General features: G+C 43.4%; 2 protein-coding genes across 3 annotated transcripts; both read right to left on the bottom strand.

Annotated features, from left to right (window-relative positions):
- Positions 1 to 27: 27 nt before the first annotated feature.
- pdcd7 (programmed cell death 7) lies at positions 28 to 4,781 on the bottom strand. The gene is made up of 5 exons (XM_042075580.1): positions 3,485 to 4,781; positions 3,039 to 3,177; positions 2,267 to 2,497; positions 1,737 to 1,824; positions 28 to 1,077 (listed from the first exon to the last, which is right to left on the bottom strand). Exons 1-5 carry the CDS (start codon positions 4,661 to 4,663, stop codon positions 945 to 947), a joined length of 1,770 nt encoding a protein of 589 aa, XP_041931514.1. The 5' UTR covers positions 4,664 to 4,781; the 3' UTR covers positions 28 to 944.
- A 238-nt stretch (positions 4,782 to 5,019) lies between these two features.
- Positions 5,020 to 16,883, bottom strand: clpxa (caseinolytic mitochondrial matrix peptidase chaperone subunit Xa). 2 transcript variants are annotated; one of them, XM_042075012.1, is made up of 14 exons: positions 16,599 to 16,883; positions 15,866 to 16,026; positions 15,610 to 15,727; positions 14,317 to 14,468; positions 13,429 to 13,588; positions 12,465 to 12,506; positions 9,933 to 10,109; positions 9,435 to 9,599; positions 8,907 to 8,995; positions 8,302 to 8,466; positions 7,744 to 8,049; positions 7,148 to 7,240; positions 6,572 to 6,678; positions 5,020 to 5,861 (listed from the first exon to the last, which is right to left on the bottom strand). In XM_042075012.1, exons 1-14 carry the CDS (start codon positions 16,654 to 16,656, stop codon positions 5,771 to 5,773), a joined length of 1,884 nt encoding a protein of 627 aa, XP_041930946.1. In that variant the 5' UTR covers positions 16,657 to 16,883; the 3' UTR covers positions 5,020 to 5,770. The 2 variants fall into 2 exon arrangements, with proteins under 2 accessions (XP_041930946.1, XP_041930947.1); XM_042075013.1 differs by lacking the exon at positions 12,465 to 12,506.
- Positions 16,884 to 17,566: the final 683 nt, after the last annotated feature.

Genomic DNA, 17,566 nt, shown 5'->3' with positions numbered 1-17,566 from the left:
CTCAAATAAACAAAAACATGAACGCTATTCCCAAACAAAAACATCTCCACTCGTGTTTTATTAAAATTACAATTTATACAAAACAAGAGCACATATTCTCAGATATCAAAAATAAATACAGGCAAATAACAGTGTTTGCTTGTGTGTCTGTCTATGACCGGGAGAATATATTGTACAAGGTGTGTGTGTGTGTGTGTGTGTGTGTGTGTGTGTGTTGCTTGTGGGTCTTTCGGTGGATCTGAGGAAGGATCCCCTCAGGACAGACACCGTGGTGAATGGTCAAACTGGATTAGTTTGCACGTGCCAAGTAGCAACCTCTCCAATGTGACAGGTGGGCGCAACACAGACAGATAAACTAGTAAGTATAATTCATCTTAAGCAATGGTAAGTCTTTTGTTTACCTTTTCAGGATTTGGTTTCTCCAAATACTCAGAATCTATCTGACAATAGTGCCAAACTGGTAAACAAACCCACCCACTCATATCTCTATGCTTACACAAGTGTGTGTGTGTGTGTGTGTGTGTGTGTTTCACGACCCAGAGCTCACCAGTCTCTAATCTCAGTCATACTGGTTCCCTTGAAATCACTTCACTTCAGACTGACTCACAGACCTCTCACTGCTGGAGAAAAACAAGCCCAGCTCTGCAGTGGAGGGTGAGAGAGAGTAGAGACCAGAGAGAGATGTACTTTGCCAGGGTGCAGGCTCTGCAGTGGAGGGTGAGAGAGAGTAGAGACCAGAGAGAGATGTACTTTGCCAGGGTGCAGGCTCTGCAGTGGAGGGTGAGAGAGAGTAGAGACTCCTCACTGGTGATGTACCAGAGAGAGGGCATCACTTCAGTCAGTCAGAGATGTGCTTCACTTTTCAGTGGAGGGTGAGAGAGACAGTAGAGATCCCTCACTGGTGATGTGATACCAGAGAGAGGGCATCACAGAGAGTGGATCAGTCAGAGAGAGATGTGCTTCACCAGAGCACTGGCCCAGGCCTCATCAGCCGGGGGCTCAGGTAGGACCCATGCCTGGGGAACGGCACTTCCGTCTGGGTGCTCCTCTGGGACCAGGAACCTGTCCCACTCCCTCCTGGGAACAAACAGTCAGTGGTATGGTCAGACATTCTTCATATGAAAAATCACATGTACAATTTAAACCACATCGTTGTTCACGTCATATCAATTTCACACAATATCACAACATATCAACATGAACTGGGAAATGGAACGGTATATCTGAATTCTGAGTAATACGAGTATGGGAGGTCTGAGTAATAATGTGCTACCTGTCTCAATGACCCCAAGTCTGGCTTATAAAAAATACAAAATCAAAAAGTTACTTTTGAGTGAATACTGCCTACATCTTTTTCTTAACAAAACTCCTTAAACTGTTCAAGAGGAGGAGCTGGTCTGTTCAGCTGGGCCCTACTTCTATAGCAGCAGCAGGTCTTAATGCCTAAAGTACTCTACGCAAACCCAGTGTCTGTGTCCCAGTCTTCCAAACACAGTGTCTGTGAATGACTGCACTCAATTCCCATCCCATCCCAGTTTTCCAAACAGTGTCTGTGAATGACTGCACTCAGTTCCCATCCCATCCCAGTCTTCCAAACACAGTGTCTGTGAATGACTGCACTCAATTCCCATCCCATCCCATCCCAGTTTTCCAAACAGTGTCTTTGAATGACTACACTCAGTCCCCATCCCATCCCAGTCTTCCAAACACAGTGAAAGAGGAAAAGAAAAGCCCACCGTATCTGCACCAGGGCAGGTAAAGAAATCTCCGCCTGCAGATAAAAATCCTGGAAGGCGTGAAGGGGATGATCAGGAGGAATGTCATCTATATGGAGAAAGGAAACAACCAGAACCCACTGAGTGAGACGGACTACAGGGCCCACGGTACCACCACAGCTCCACACTCAGCCATAGGCATCAATCTAACTCCATCCATTTTATTGTAATGTAATGCAATGCCATTTATTTATTTATTTCAACAGGGACAGCAAACATTAATAAATGCATTGTGCAAGGTTGTAGCACATATATTGCTAATTTCCACCTGTAGTCCCTGGGCAGGTAGGTGGAACAATAAAATTAATGAATTACAATTCATTAGCATGGCTGCTCGTGTGCAAGGTCTCAAAAGCTTGACTTAGCTTGACTGAGTCATATTTCTCCGGAGAATGTTATGAAATTGTATACATTAATGCCATTACTGCTCATATTTTACAGTAAATGTGACTGATATGGAAATAACGAAAGCCACACCCTCCGCTCCTCACCTCCAAAGAGCATGCCCTCCGCTTCCTGCTTCTTCTGTAGGAACTTGTCACGCTCTTTCTTCTGTCGTTTCTCCAGGTCTCGCTTCCTCTCCTCCTCCTGTTCCCCCTCCAGCATGACGCGCAGGGCCTTCTCCTCAGCGTTGTAGACGGTCGTGCGTTTGGCAATCAGTGCACGCAGACGCTGCAGGTGACCCTCGAACACCTCGTCACTCTCCTTCTCAGGGTACACGCCTGAGGACAAGGCCATGTTCACACAGGACGTTCGTTTACTAGTCTGTAATGCTGGTTTATCTTATGCACAGGGACCTTAAACATTCTGACAGGCAGCAATGGAAAAACTACCACCATTGCAAATACTAACAGCAACAATGCTGATAATTCTAGTAAGAATAATAATATACAGTGATGGTCAAAAGCCTTTTGACCTTCACTGTAAATGAAATTGAAGCTGTTTGACACAGCATATTGCCTAAAAGATCCCCTTACCATAGTGAGGATATTTACAGTTATTACAGAGAGTATTATTTTTTTCCATAATGTCATTTTGTGTGATTATATGCTATGCCAATTTGTAGGCCAGGTGTCTGAAAACTGAATGAGGTCATACTTTAGAACTACCTTTCATACAGTAGAAACCACCTGCATGCAGTTGAAACTACACAAAATGTGTGTGAGTGAGAGAAAATTGCAGGAAATAGCCTACTGTAATTAGACAATTAATAAATAAGTTATTGACTGTTAATCTGTTACTGTTCAGAGTTGTGTCCTTTACCTTTCCTGGAAGCTGCTTCCTTGCGGAGTTTTCGAAGTTTCTCCAGAGCCTTGAGGATATCCAGCATCTTTTTGGAGTCACTCTGCTTCTTCCTCACCTCAGAGAGTACAGAGTCGGCCGCCTTCTTCAGCTCTTCCTCCTGTTCAGTGCAGGTAGACAAGTGAAAGGATGACACAATGAAATACAATAAGTAGATATAATGAAACTGGTGTTTAAGGCTAATTGACCAGCATATGAAATTAGGAGTGACCACCATGCACAGACTTTATAACACAGAATGTGGGCAGCAATATCACATTTTTCCTTCCAGTTATTGAGGCTATTGGGAGCATGTTCTTCAGTACACCATAGCACAACAGTTAGTCGCTAGTATCTGGTTCAATGGTACAGGCCAATTGTTGTGACATAGCGCCACCTGGTGTAAGTGGCCTCTTGCCCAATCTTACCCGCTTCTTCTCCTCCACTTTCAGAATGCGCTTCATCCTCCATTTATCGATGACCGCATGGCGTTCGGCCAGTCTCTCCTCTCGCTTTTGTTCTTCCTCAATTTGTTCAATTTTCTTCCTTCGAGTCCTTATTCTTTTCTTACGTATAGTCACCAGCTTCTTTTTGATACTTGACACGGTCTCTGCGTCACCCAGGAAACTTAACTTCTCTTGAATGTTTTTCTTTAATCCTACAGCTTTGCTGTACGACTCTGTCCAAACGTCGTCATTCTCCAAATTAAGTTTTAAGGTCTGACAGAGGAGAGACAATTCTGACACGAGTTTGACAGCACCATATAGATCTTCTCTCATCTGACTCACGCTCGCCGTTTGAATTCTGCTTCTCTGTGGAAGGGTCTTATTCTTTCTCTTCAGCACGAAATTCTGTAACCACTGTTCATCTTGTTTTCTCTGCTTGGCCTCTTCATCGAGCGGTGCGTGTTGTTCCAGTGGCTGATAACGTTGCTGGTGTCGAGGTTCATTGAAAGCATCGTTAAAACCTCTCTGACACATTTCGTTGTCTCTATTTGTTTGCCCAACAGTCTGAAACTCGGTGCTGGTGAAATGTATACGGGTATCCAAGGATCTGTTACTGTCTCTGTTTCTCTGAAGACCTGCGGTAGGTCCATGAGCCCAGTGGTTCGCGACCCCATCATTGTGGGACTCAAACTCAGGCTGTTGTGGTGCATTACAAGCATTGCGCTGTGCCTCGATGAACGCCGATATTTGGTTTGATTCTGGTTCACAAAATCCCGGCGGTGGTCTGGATGGATCAAACTCAAAGGGTGGAGGGTTCGGTGGACACAGCTGTCCCTCAAATACCGGGGGCGGCTGATACTGAGGCGGTGGGTATCCGTATCCCGCACTGCCTTGTCCCGGGGGTAGTGGTGGGAAAGGGTGCCACGGGGGTGCATTTGATGGTTGAGAAGGTTGGTACATATTTGGTCCTGCCCAAAAATTAGGACCGGAGGAGTTATCAACGCTACCTGGTACAGCAGCCCGGGGCGGCTGATAAGGGGCTGGTGGAAATCCAGGAGATGGACCTTGGTAAAAAGGTCCGCCGAAATTGCTATCCATGTTAGGCGGATTCGTCGCCTGGTGCAGCTGACAGCTGGGTGTGTAGTATGGTGAGTTATCCATGTTTATGAATCCCACAAACAGCACATTCAAATTTGAAGAACAACTTAGTTGACTGAAGTCTGCAGTTGTCACGCCATTTTCTACCGGATGTTGTCTTCTATGGTGGTGCAACACAATTATGCGTCCCACTATCAAGCACACCCACATATTTAGAGTTCCCTGTAGACGTTTTCTAAGTCTACTTTGCCAAGGCCGCGTCAGATGTATGTCCAGTCAGTAAAACCGTGTGTTTCAAAAAGTGTTTGAATCAACAATTCATGTCCTTTGTTTCATGACATGTCTGTGTATGTATGAGCCTGCAGTGTAAAAGGCTGTCAGGAGTATAATAAGTGATAGAGTAAATAAACAAGCTTATACACATTGTATTACTTTTTATTTAAACAATTTACATCTTGAGATACACAGTTAGTATTCAGCACAGGTGCGAGTGGTTGGAGGTCTACACTGTTGGTGTGGGTCATTATAAAAGTAGAATTTCTCTACCGTTAAAAAAGGAGCACTGGTTACACAGAACCACTGACCCAAATTAACAGATTCCTTTACGGACTTTGTAACTACATATTCTGTCATAACAGTCTCATTGAATGATGAGTACAGGGTTGAAACTATGGTATGGAAACTAAACAGAATTCAGACAACAGTTATATTTCTGGATGAGACCCAATCCAGATCCGCTCTGCTACTGGCTATGTACTAGATCAGCTACTCATTACTACTTACCAACCTGTGTAGTCTATGTAATAGGCAAGTTACAAAAAGTGTTAAAAATACTTGTTTTTTTTCTCTACTCAACAAATAAAAGTCTTTACATCTTTACAGTAGACATTAACAGTCTCCTCTATGAACAGAGGTAGAGTTAGGAATACTCTTGGTGATACAAGTCCCAACTTCAATATCATAATCTACGCCTTGTTTTTCTAGGGTACAAACTTCTCAGCAAACATCATGCTTATTCCAACGGAACTCAATGGAATTTGAGTCATAATCAGTTTTATGTTTTTCCCCTTCTGTAAGGGATAGTAGTATACAGTCCACAGTTTATTTACAATGAGGGATGATGTCTTCAAGACGGAAGTGTGAGTGTGTTCTGTGTGAGTGTGTTATTAGTTAGTTCTTTGCTGCATCAGCCAGTCTAGGCCAGTTCTCCTCCTCCACACCTGAGTCATACTCCTCTTCTGTGGAATCTTTTGCTGGATTCCTGTAAGGGTCCACACACACACACACACACACACACACACACAGGTTTATCTCAGGGACAACAACACCACAACAGAACCTCACATGCATATTCTCAACATGTAAGCCATAGTCACTTTCAGATGAAACACTTCCAGCTTATAAGCTTCCAGTTTATAAGATATAAGAGACTTTAAATAACTTTAAAAATAGCGTAAATTACGTAAATTGAATACACGCACATACAGTACACGCGCGCACGCGCACACATGCACACACACACACACACACACACACAGAATGTGTGGCCCTGAGAGTTGAGTCCTTCAGACTGGGCCTTGGCTCACATCAGTTGTGTCATTCTTCCTGTACTAATGTGACCCGGGTGTTACAATAGTGATCAGAGATAGTGTAGGAGGAGTCTGAGGAGTTTGGCAGAGAGCGCATGTAATGGCAGCCAGCAAGTCCAGATCTACGTAGTACGTTAGCCTCACCCCCTGATATCCTAAGACAAGTGCTAGCAACAGACACTAGCACCAGATATGGTTCATATAAATCTTTGCTAGCATATGTTTTAGCCTTCTTGTTAGCACACTCACATCCCATGTGTGAGGAAGACAGTTCAAGTCCTGTGTGGGACTGTCTATGCATTTTTTCCCTCCCCTACAAGAGATCCTTGCACCAAAATGTTTGAGAACCCACGGTTTAAACAAACGCTGGTTACAAGCGTACCTGATGTATGTGGCCGTGGCTTTCCCCTGGACGACCTCTTTGTTCAGCTCCACTGCCATGATGTCGGACTGAGGCACTTCAAACATGGGGTCCAGTAGCAGCTTCTCCTGGAGATAGAAAAAACGGGTCAGGAAATATATCAGCATACGTATTTTGATTTGACAAGTGTTATGGCATTATGCCATTTTGGTAGATTTTTATTTATTTACGTATGTGTATCGATTGTTACATTATGTGTTGTGTACAATTTTATGAGATCTGGTGGCTGAGGCAGCCAGTTGGCTGTATAGAATTCTTCCAAAGAAGCTTTCTAATGGCCGTTCTCGAAACATACGCCGCAACAATTAGCTTCCACTTTAATTAATGGAACTGGCTACACCGGACGCAAGAGCAGCACATATGTAAAAAAAAACAAACAAACCAAAAACTTCTATTTCTATTTTTGTGTGGCACTTGTGCTCCAGGTACAGTGCGCCTCAGTGGCACCTTCAGTGTAGCACAGACCTCCGCATTCTATGGAACTGTGATTTGGAATGGCATGCAGCTGCCGTGTTCTGTTCTGGAATTCTCTCTCACCATTATGGAGCGAAGCCCTCGCGCTCCGGTCTTCCTCTCCAGAGCAAGTCTGGCGATGGCCCTCAGAGCATCAGGAGTCACATTCAGATCACACTGAAATGAACAAGAATCAGTGGATGCACTTGGGTCATGGTTTGCTGGTTCTTATGTCAGTTGTTACCCAGTTGTATAAACAACCTGTTGCTTTGACTATGACAGATTCAATTGTGGCCTTAAATCAGAATTCCTTTATAACTACTGGGTGGAGTATTATTAGATTAGATTATTATTACTAGATTATTTACTTTTGTCATCCTAGTGATAACCTGGTTCAGGCTGAAGAAAATATTTTCAGATGTCTGTACTGTTACTGTGTGTGGTGGTGGCAGTCTGGTGCATCTTACAGACAGGGAAACAAGGGGCATTAGCTATAGGTGGTACTTTCCCCATACTTAGTGATGTTGACAGACACACACCTTATCCATGCTGAAGTGTGTGTTAGGAAATGTTCACACACACCTTACCCATGCTGAAGTGTGTATTTAGTGGTGTGTTTATTGACGTTCACACACACCTTACCCATGCTGAAGTGTGTGTTAAGAGAAGTTCACACACACCTTATCCATGCTGAAGAGGGCCTGGTACTGAGGTATCACTGCATTTTGGGGCTCGGTGAGGATCCGCACGAGCGTCTCCTCGTCCAGACTGTGCAGGGGCACCACCACGGGCAGGCGGCCCACAAACTCGGGGATCATGCCGAACTCGATGAGGTCACGCGCTTCCACGCCGCAGAGGAGCCGGTCCTTCTCCTGCAGCTCAAGCTCCACCCCGCTGGTCTCAGTCCCGCTGCTATTGGCCAGATCGGCTGCGGCCGCTGCACGGCGACCCTGACCAAGGCTGGAGGGCGTGCCGAAGCCCAGGTACTGTGGGACGACAGGTATGTGTCACGGGTGTTCAGAGGGTTATTATTTCAGTCGTACATTTCTAATTCGGTATTCAGTGATTTTTGATCAGAATGACACTGAGAGACATTTTCAGATGATTCTGAGGAATTCCTTTTGATTTTCCATCGCTTCGTCATCCAGGTAGACAGCAAATTAAATTAAATTCTTCAAAGAGGAACTCTTATTAACCAACTCCCCCATCATGCAACAGGAGGTAAGTGAAACTTCTACCTTCTCGTTCTTTCTCCTGCTGATGATGCGGTCGAGGCCGTTGAAGGCCCCGGAGGCCACAAACAGGATGTTGGTGGTGTCCACCTGAACAGTTTCCCCCCTCAGCTTCCTGGAGTTCTTCTCCGGCACGCTGACCACGGTTCCCTCCAGCAGTTTCAGTAAACCCTGCAAACGCAATGCAATAACACTCATTATCCAGTATGTTACGGGCAACACACACACACACACACACACACCTCAAGGGAAACACTCATTCCAATCAAAGTAGAGCAAACCACAATCCAACAACAGTAGGAAGTGCTCTGTAGGGGCTTGTCTTTGACATGCTTCTTGTTATGTTTTGTTTCCATGACAACCATTACACTACACATCTCTCTGGAAAACAAGCTGTCAAATCAGCCCGAATAGTTTTTAATCATGCCCATCCTCAGTGGAGTTTAATCAAACCTAATCCCACGCTTTGCTTACATAACATGAATATTCATGACAATTTAATTATAGCAATATAATAATAGCTATTATCTGTGCTATCTGTCATAATAGTAACAGTTTATGTAGGAGCCATTTTGAGTTAAAATCAATCTCAGGGTCCGGACACTACTGACCTGCTGAACGCCCTCGCCGCCCACATCTCTGAGCTGGTGGATTCCTGGCACGCTGCCAATCTTGTCCACCTCGTCTAGGAACACGATGCCTGCGGAAGCACAGCATTCAGGACACACTGTTTTCAACGATCGCCGGACGAGACACAAACACGCAGAGAGATCTACCCACTGACCTGAGAGAGGACCAAGGAGGATCAATACTACAGAGCAAGTGGTCATCCAGACACACTGGACAACAGCTAGACATGCCAGTAAGATAGTACTAGGGCAGTTGACAGCTACTCTCCATTGTAATACATGACGATACATGAACTTTACCACACTGCACAAACGTACATATGCGTGTGTGTGTGTGCGTGTGTGTATATGAACATTACAACAGGAGGAGGGGGTTAAGAGTGCTTGCTGACTGACTTTGCTGGGCCTACTCCACCAAATACACACACACACACACGCGCACTACAACTAAATCTTCCTTTGTTAAAACAGGAGGAGGAGGAGGTGAAGAGTCCCTGCTTGCTGTCTCACCTTGCTGGGCCTTCTCCACCACATAGTTGGCGTCCTGCAGGAGTTTGGCGATGACAGACTCGATGTCCTCGCCCACGTAGCCGGCCTGCGTGAGAGTCGTGCAGTCGCAGATGGCAAAGGGGACGTCCAGACACCTGGCCAGTGTCTGAGCCAGCAGGGTCTTACCTGTGTGCGTGTGTGTGTGTGTTTGTGTGTGTGTGTGCGTTTGTGGTGTTTGGGGGGGGAGAGAGAGAGAGAGAGAGAAAGTGTTACACCTGAAGTATTCTGCGGCCGCTGCACGGCGACCCTGACCAAGGCTGGAGGGCGCGCCGAAGCCCAGGTACTGTGGGACGACAGGTGTGTGTTATGGGTGTTCAGAGGGTTATTATTTCAGTCGTACATTTCTAATTCGGTACATCAAGGGCTAGTGGTGTCACAGTGTCTCTTTGGAGTTCCAGGTTAAAGGTACACCTGACCTGACAGGTAGGTACAGTCCGCAAATGTTGACGCTGGTCTCACCTGACCCTGTGGGGCCCAGTAGGACGATGTTGCTCTTCTCCAGCCTGATTTCAGTGGGGGTGGAGTCTAAGACGTCTCCGCCCCTCTGCTCATGGACGCTCGCTTGCGCCCCCTGCTGCTGCACGGTGGCCCCCAGTGCGTTGCCATGGGGACTGATGCCGGCGATCTGTAACAGCTCTGTGTAGAAAGAGGGAGGGAGGAAGGGTGGTTGATTTACGTAAGCCAAGGTCAGTACTGCAGCATTCAATACTGATCACTGCAGACAAAGCACACAAAATCAATAATCAAGTCCTGGCTGGCCAATGGGAGGGAGGACTCAGACTCTGGCTTTAAAGCATTGCATCCGACTACAGCACAGAAGCACTGGGTTTTTATGAGTTTGCTCTCTGTTCATAGTGTTCTACTGAGACAGTGCCAATAATGTTCACATGAACATGCCAGATACAGTATCAGGCTAGGAGAAAAAAAAAGCTAAAAGATGCTTTAAAAGACATAGCTGAAGTAATCAGCAATGATTCCACATTGAAATAAATAACCGATTCGCAACAGCAAAATGTGAATTTATTAATTAAATGAATCAATGCGTATGCATTAACATGCAATTGACACTGAGAATTTATGGGTTTTTTTTTTTTTTTTTTTTTTCAAACCCAGGCATCCTGTCCACCCCTATTACATAATTACCACAACCTACATGTTTGGAATTGATTGACAGAGCAGCATGAGAGTAGCCAGCTTGTTCCTCCACATAATAACATGATCCACTTGTGGGTCTATTAATACAGAGATGCTTGTAGTGTTTCTCAGAGCAGCTCTGGCTGGTAAGCAGTCAAGGTGTATAGTTACAATTTAAGGGTTACAGGAGCACTAGTGGCAAGACCAAACCAGGCCTCCTGTCCACAACTCAGATTTTAAACATTGATAACGTATGACTAAGGTGAATTTATACTTGATAGTTTTACTATAATACTTTATATAGCATTGGTTTTTCTCAGTCACTTTTTGTCTGCTGTTTTTCACATTATTGATTGCTAATGCACACAGTCACACATGACACAGGTGCTCTATTGAGGCGTCATACATGTTCTCTCTAAATTGAAAACGTTTAGACATTAGTTCACTGCTTGAGTCATTGTACTGACTTGTAGTCAGTGTTGAATCAGTTGTAGTATGTAATCTGTCTTGTATAATTATATACTTGCAAATAATTCTAAAAACACTTTTTCTTGAAAGAACTGCTTTACTGTAACACAGTCTGGTCTTTTTGTATTCATTATGACAATGAATTGCATGGTTTGGCAACAGACTGCATTATAAACAGTACTGTAAAAGTACACAGTAAATATGAATCCTGTCTGATTCTGCAGTAATATCAACTTTTTACAGTAATGTCTAACTTTTTACTGGTGAAATGTAAAATACGCCAAACAGAACAACTGCAGTCTTGTGCATTTTCATGAGAGCATGCTTACAGTAAACGTATACTGACAACATCACAATTTTGGCGATGTTGTTCATAACGGTGACACAGGAACTTTTCATTACGATGACACAGATACACTACTCACAAAAAGTTAGGGGTATATGGCTTTCGGGTGAAATTACTGTAAATAAAGTACTGAAACACTGAACTGTTGGACATGCACATTCAAAAGTTTAGAGAAGGTCACATTAAGTTCACCTGTAAAAGTTATAGTGGATTTTAGGATTTTAGTGGATTTTCCCCCGAAAGCCGAATATCACTGACTTTCTGTGAGTAGTGTATGTTGATTGGCATACATATTTGCTTTTGAGACATTAGAAACTAAACATTATGAACAAGTTATGTGCAGGTAACCCACTGTGTGTTTTGAGAATTGCACTTACTGTTGGGCAAACATTAATGCTGAATCGAGAAATACACCAAAGTGACTGAGAAAAACTGTAATAGCCATCAACATAAACAGCAATGTCTAAATGTTTAAAAGCATGTTTAAAAGCAGTCATTATTAAACCAAGTCATAAGAAATGTATATTTTCAATTAATCTACTAATAGTTAAAAGCATAAGCTTCCCACAATTAAGGCTCCTCTCAATTACAAGAATTAGTGACATTAATTCAGTTCTAAGCAGCTTGAAACCACTTATCAATCCTAAACTAACTACAGAGATAGATAAAATGTGGTGTTAAGATTGAACATGTCTTTGGCATTTGTGCAACAGTTAGCTGCAGGCACATTCAAGTAATAGCAGTGGCAATCCATTTTAGGTTTCTTTTTTTTTTCTACAGAGCACCAGAGCCGTGACTGAATAAGAAAAAAAGTCATCATTTTAATTCTTTCTGGTCACTGGTATCCTGTCGCACTGTCAATGAAACCTCATATAGGAAACACATTGGCATGGCTTTGGCCCGGGGCATTGGCTTCATTATGGCAGATGTTTTAATTTCTGGGTAAATTATCACTTTAAAAATGATAACTCAAACAGAAGCAAAGGTCTACGTGAGAAATAAACAAAGCACAGAGCTGGGGGTTGAGGTTGCCACACACTTACTTGTGAATCTGTACTCATCTTCACGTCTTCGTATCTCTATCTCTACAGAAACAGGACCAAAGGTAAAGACAAGCGGCAAAATAAACTCTAGCAATAATAACCAGCTAGTTTGTGCCTTCCACCCAGTCTGCTGTCAATTAAACAGGACAAAATGAGTTACACTCTACAATTCTGTACAAATGCCAAACCGCACTGAGCAATGAGAATAAGTGGACGAACAGACACCTCACCGTTAGCTGTTATTTAGCCTACCGTGTAGACTTCCTGAATGGTTACATAATATCAAACACATTAGCTCTGGTCAGCGGTCAAACATGTGTAATGGTGTTGGGTCACCGATCCGAGTCCTAAAGACGACGGTCATAATTGTTTCTGTCTTCACTGCCACTGCTGAAATACAGTGGACCTTGCAGATTTGACCTTTGGCTGCTAACAGGACATTAAGGGATGTAGGCCCATGAAGGTACTGCACAAAGGAAGATTTTGATACAGATTTTTTTTTATATATAAATGTACAGTATAGAACCTAGAAACCCCAGAGAAACACAGAGAGAAGTCTATGGTCTGAGTTTCACTCGGTGTTGTAATGTATAAATAACTCTCTCTGCTCTGCTTTGGTAGAAGAACTAGCCACCCTGGGACTCCCAGGCCCAGCTGCTCATACTGAGGAGGACGTGAAAGAGGGAGGGGAAGTCCAGGCTCAGAAAGGAAGCACTGCCATAATCACACAGCTGTCAAAAACCAATTCAGAATCTAATGGCCAATTGAAATGTTCTACGTCGCCACAGAATTTGGTGGGTTTCTTAAAAACGTGCTAATTAGCACAACTTGGATGGTACCTAGAGCTACTGGGTGAAACCATCAGTCAAATGTGTGTGCGGTAAAGGACATGAGTGTCCAAACCCTGACCCTTGACTTCCTCTGCCCTCTGGGGCATTAGGGGCGCTCCGAGGGAATTACCTACCACGAGGCGTGATGGAGTTGTGCTTCTCCGTTTCTGTGGGCTTTCGAGTTACTGGAGGGATGTTGTTGTAGATCCTCTTGTAGTGATTGTAGACAGCCACAGACAAGACCTTCTTGGCATGGCTCTGTCCAACAACATACTTATCCAGGTATGCATAGATCTGAAGCAGGATGTAATGGCAGACAATTAATACAGTAGTTTACTACTCAAAGAAATTTGAAAGCACTGTATGTGATGTCAAAACAGCTTTGCAGCGTGTATGTATGTGTGTGTGTATGGTTTCAAAGCAATTGGCAAATAGACACAAAAAGCTAAACATGTTATAGCTTCATTGTAGGTTCAATCCTGAGAGGGTGATGTACACAAAAATGTCTCACTCTGTCTATCTCTCTGTCACACACACATGAGCTGCTTTCAGACACGTCCTCCGCAGTATATGTGGGGCTTTGTCAAATTTGAGGTCCGACCCTTCGGGTGATTCAGATATGATGCTAACGCGCGCATGAACAGAATCTCTGCGTGGTTGAACGGGTTGGCAAGATTATTTACATAATGTCCGTCAGAAATATTGGAGAGGAGTAGTGTAAGAGCCGGCTAAGTTCGGAATTCCAAATAGTCGGTTATGTTGTTCAGATATACGGCCCAACCGTATGCGGACTTACACCTAGGTCTGAAAGCAGCTAATTTAAAAAGCCACTACAACGTATGAGGATATAAGTCTTCATTAATAAAATCTAATCAAAATCTTTCGCTCAAATCAAATATGGGATAGAAAACAGACTTTTCAGCAAACAGTGTTTTAGCAAAACTACATTTCAAGGTCAGACGTGTGCCGTCAAGGTCAGACTGTGGGCCGTTTCCCCCTCACACAGGTGCAGCCAGCGATACCTTCTTAGGGGGTGGGGGAGGTTTTTGCTGGAAAGACAGTTTCACCGCCTCGGCCGCTGTCTCAGGATCTTTCAGGCTTTTCTTAGTATCCGCCTCAGACAGCACCACAAAGAAATGGTGGCACTTCTCACATTTCACAAAACGTGTGGAGGCTGGCAAGGAGAGAAAAAATTTTTTAGTTTGTAGATAGTAGACAAAGGACAAAAGTGTCTGTTTAAAATTGCCTAAGTTGAGAATTCTATTTACACTTAATTTTAAAATGAAGATGCAATGAAAGGCTTGTTGCCAGCCAATAGGTCACATTATGTGTGGTTGGAGAGATATACCTAGAAATACTTCCTGTGACTTGGACAACTGCCCAGAACAAACCTGACATAATTTATTCATTCCCAAGTCTGTATCTAGTTGCCTAAAACTGCCTAAACTCATTCCATTTCCCTAATGCGTGTCCCTTCGAGGAGGCTCATGAACTTCAAATGGATTTGAAACTCAGACCATCCTAAGCCCCAATGCTATAGTCATCCTCTCATTCCAAATCAGCATAAACGAAGCTAACAAATCCATCACTACCCGATGGAGCTGACGGAACAAGGACCTGACATCACACACACACATACATACACACACACAGATAACAATCTTGGATAAATGCCAGTGTATTCAGAGCCAACAGATTCCTTCATTTTGTGCCTCTCTGATTTCACCTGTGCTTTTAAATGTGCTTCGACTAGAGGGTCATAACATCCCTGACTCTCTAATCCACAGCTTTTCCTGTCCTGTATGAGCCAGCTGTCATGTCCATTAGATTACAGAGTGAGCGCTCCACCTTGGGAGGGAACACATCAGCTGGTTGGGGGTTATGTAAAGGGAGCAGTATTTTTAGACCCAAACAATTCCACCTCCAGTAACCATGCCAACAGTTTGACATACTCCACACAGACATGCTATGGTGCAAAACCAATCCAACTGGAGAAGGGGGTCAGTGCATTACAAACGTACACTGTCCAGGGGGAAGGGGGGACTGGGTCATATTACGTTACGTGTTCTCAGTGAAGCCAAGCTTGGTGGATGGTGCCCCATAAGGCAGTTGACCTCAAAGCTCTAATGATCTAAGGCACATCTAAGGCAGACGCAGTCGGCTCCTACCAAGGACTATGTCAAAAGATTTAGTAAGCTTTAAGCATGGTTGAAATGGTCTCATACCAGATGCAGAATAATGACATACTTGCAGTATGACAATTTGGTAATGAATGCACTGTGCATTAGTGTGGTGGTGGAATTGCAAACACTCACAGACAAACGTTTCCACGTGTGTGCAGAGGTCCCCACACTTAGGACAGCGGAGCTGACTGCCTCCTTTACCAGTGGTCCCAGAACCAGAGCGCTTTCCGCTGCCATCACTTACAGATTTCTGTCCAGAACAGCAGAAGATATGTCCAAAATTGAATACAGCTTTCCATCAAAACCAAAAACATATCCAATAGACTAGATAAATGACGACAATGGCAATGTCAGTGACAATAACAGTTATGCAACTTCACAAACGTACTTTTCCTCCGTCCCCAGCACCATTGTTTGTCGTGTTGTCCTTTGAAGCAAAGTAGACAGAGGTCTCGGAGAAAGACCGCACTGGGATTCTGCGCGACAGGCGGGCCTCATGTGCGCTGGGTCTACGTTTAGAAAGCAGCTGGACCCTAGACCCTGAAAGTCCTGCGACAAAAAACACAGTGACCGTGAATAATCTGTGATTTTTTTTATTTTATTTTACTTAACACTACATGTAAAATTGTGGCGCTCACAAGTAACCTCGACTTCTGTCAGTTAGCCTAAGCGTTGATAACAAATGAAAACTAAAGCAATGCTGTTGACACTGTTGAGCAAATCTGGTTAATGCCTGCTTTACGTTAGAATTTCCTTGTAACCGTAACTATAGACGCGTTTTCCCTCAGACCAATGTCTCTGTGAGATTTCAAGTTTTATTATGAAACATCAAATTACACTGACACAGACATTCTCTGACTGACAGCTAACGTTCATAACGTCGTTTCAGTGTAGCGTTAACACTGGTTAGCTGCTAACTAGCTTAACATGTTAGGCTTATTACAACAACAGTTATCCAAAAGGTCAGTCAACATTAATACGCAACCCAGTAGTTAGCAGTTGAAAGGTAAATCCTTTGGTTTACCGTGACATGGTAATAAACGAAAGATTCCCCGGCAAAACTATAACAAAAAGTGTTCACTCAGGTGGCAGTGAAAGTGAGGATGTTGTTGTTGGCTTACCTTTATGAGCAGAATTTATAAGAAGCAGTCTTGCTGCAGATGTGCAAGCACACGACATGTTTCCTTCGTGGCTCAGGTGAAAATGAAAAGGAAAAAAACTAAAATAAATGTCTAAACATCTGCATTAACACAATATATTCCTGTGTCATTTAACAAGCTTAGCATTAGCTTATCAAAGCACAGTTGTGCAGAATGTAACCAGCGGGACCACGGCTAATGGTTGCTTGTTAGCAGGTGGTGGGAGGAGGAAGAGAACGTTCTGTTCCTTCCTTCCTGTTTCCCACTGTTGTGTTTGTACTCTGGTTCGAGCAGTGACAGTTTTTACAGCCAACGTGCAATGTCCAACGCAACGTGCAGTCAAAAATGCAAACATACAAAAGAGAGCACTTTTTTTTTTACCTCGTTAGTATCATTGGATAACCATCTTAATTGTCTGAAACTTAACTGTTAAAAACAGAGGTCAGGTCAAAAAATGTCATCAACGTCGCCGCACCTGAGCATCCCTGAGTTAAGATGGGTTATCTATGAACAATTTTCAATTTCACTAACATGTTAGGACCCTATGGTTAAGACTCAAAGGAGTGGTGGACATTCCAAAGAGTGTGAGATGTCACTGTTAAATCATTAAGACAAACAAACAGGACAGGATCCGAATCTTACTGACTCAAGATGAATGTATGAACGAAAAAGGTGAATTAATATAACGCAACTGAACTATAAAAAGTCTTATATAATAATAAAAAAAATAATAATAAAACTAGTGCAATTTTGTTTTTTTGCGGTGTTTCTCTTATGAGCAACGCTAACAATGTAGGCCTACTGAAACAAAATGTTAGGACAAAATGTAACAACTTTCTTCACATTGTTTCCATAACAGCAGCCTTGAATTAAGCTAATCTATTACACTACATTTATAAATTGTAGGGAGCCTTGGATAAATAATAATGGTCGTCGCAGATACCTATTTC

This window comes from Alosa sapidissima, chromosome 20, assembly GCF_018492685.1.
Source record: "Alosa sapidissima isolate fAloSap1 chromosome 20, fAloSap1.pri, whole genome shotgun sequence".
Lineage (NCBI taxonomy): Eukaryota > Metazoa > Chordata > Actinopteri > Clupeiformes > Clupeidae > Alosa > Alosa sapidissima.
Note: the sequence above shows the minus strand (reverse complement) of the source record. Positions and strands in the feature narration are given on the sequence as shown.

What these genes read in the sequence shown, in the direction of transcription:
- clpxa (XM_042075012.1), bottom strand. Translation starts at nt 16,656, where the DNA reads ATGTCGTGTGCTTGCACATCTGCAGCAAGACTGCTTCTTATAAATTCT. An exon ending in TATAAATTCTGCTCATAAAG is followed by an intron (nt 16,027 to 16,598) that starts GTAAGCCAACAA and finishes TTTTTGTCGCAG; the next exon opens with GACTTTCAGGGTCTAGGGTC. An exon ending in CCCTCTTCAGCATGGATAAG is followed by an intron (nt 7,241 to 7,743) that starts GTGTGTGTGAAC and finishes TGTTCATTTCAG; the next exon opens with TGTGATCTGAATGTGACTCC.
- pdcd7 (XM_042075580.1), bottom strand. Translation starts at nt 4,663, where the DNA reads ATGGATAACTCACCATACTACACACCCAGCTGTCAGCTGCACCAGGCG. An exon ending in GGAAGCAGCTTCCAGGAAAG is followed by an intron (nt 2,498 to 3,038) that starts GTAAAGGACACA and finishes CCTTGTCCTCAG; the next exon opens with GCGTGTACCCTGAGAAGGAG. An exon ending in GGAGGGCATGCTCTTTGGAG is followed by an intron (nt 1,825 to 2,266) that starts GTGAGGAGCGGA and finishes TTCTCCATATAG; the next exon opens with ATGACATTCCTCCTGATCAT.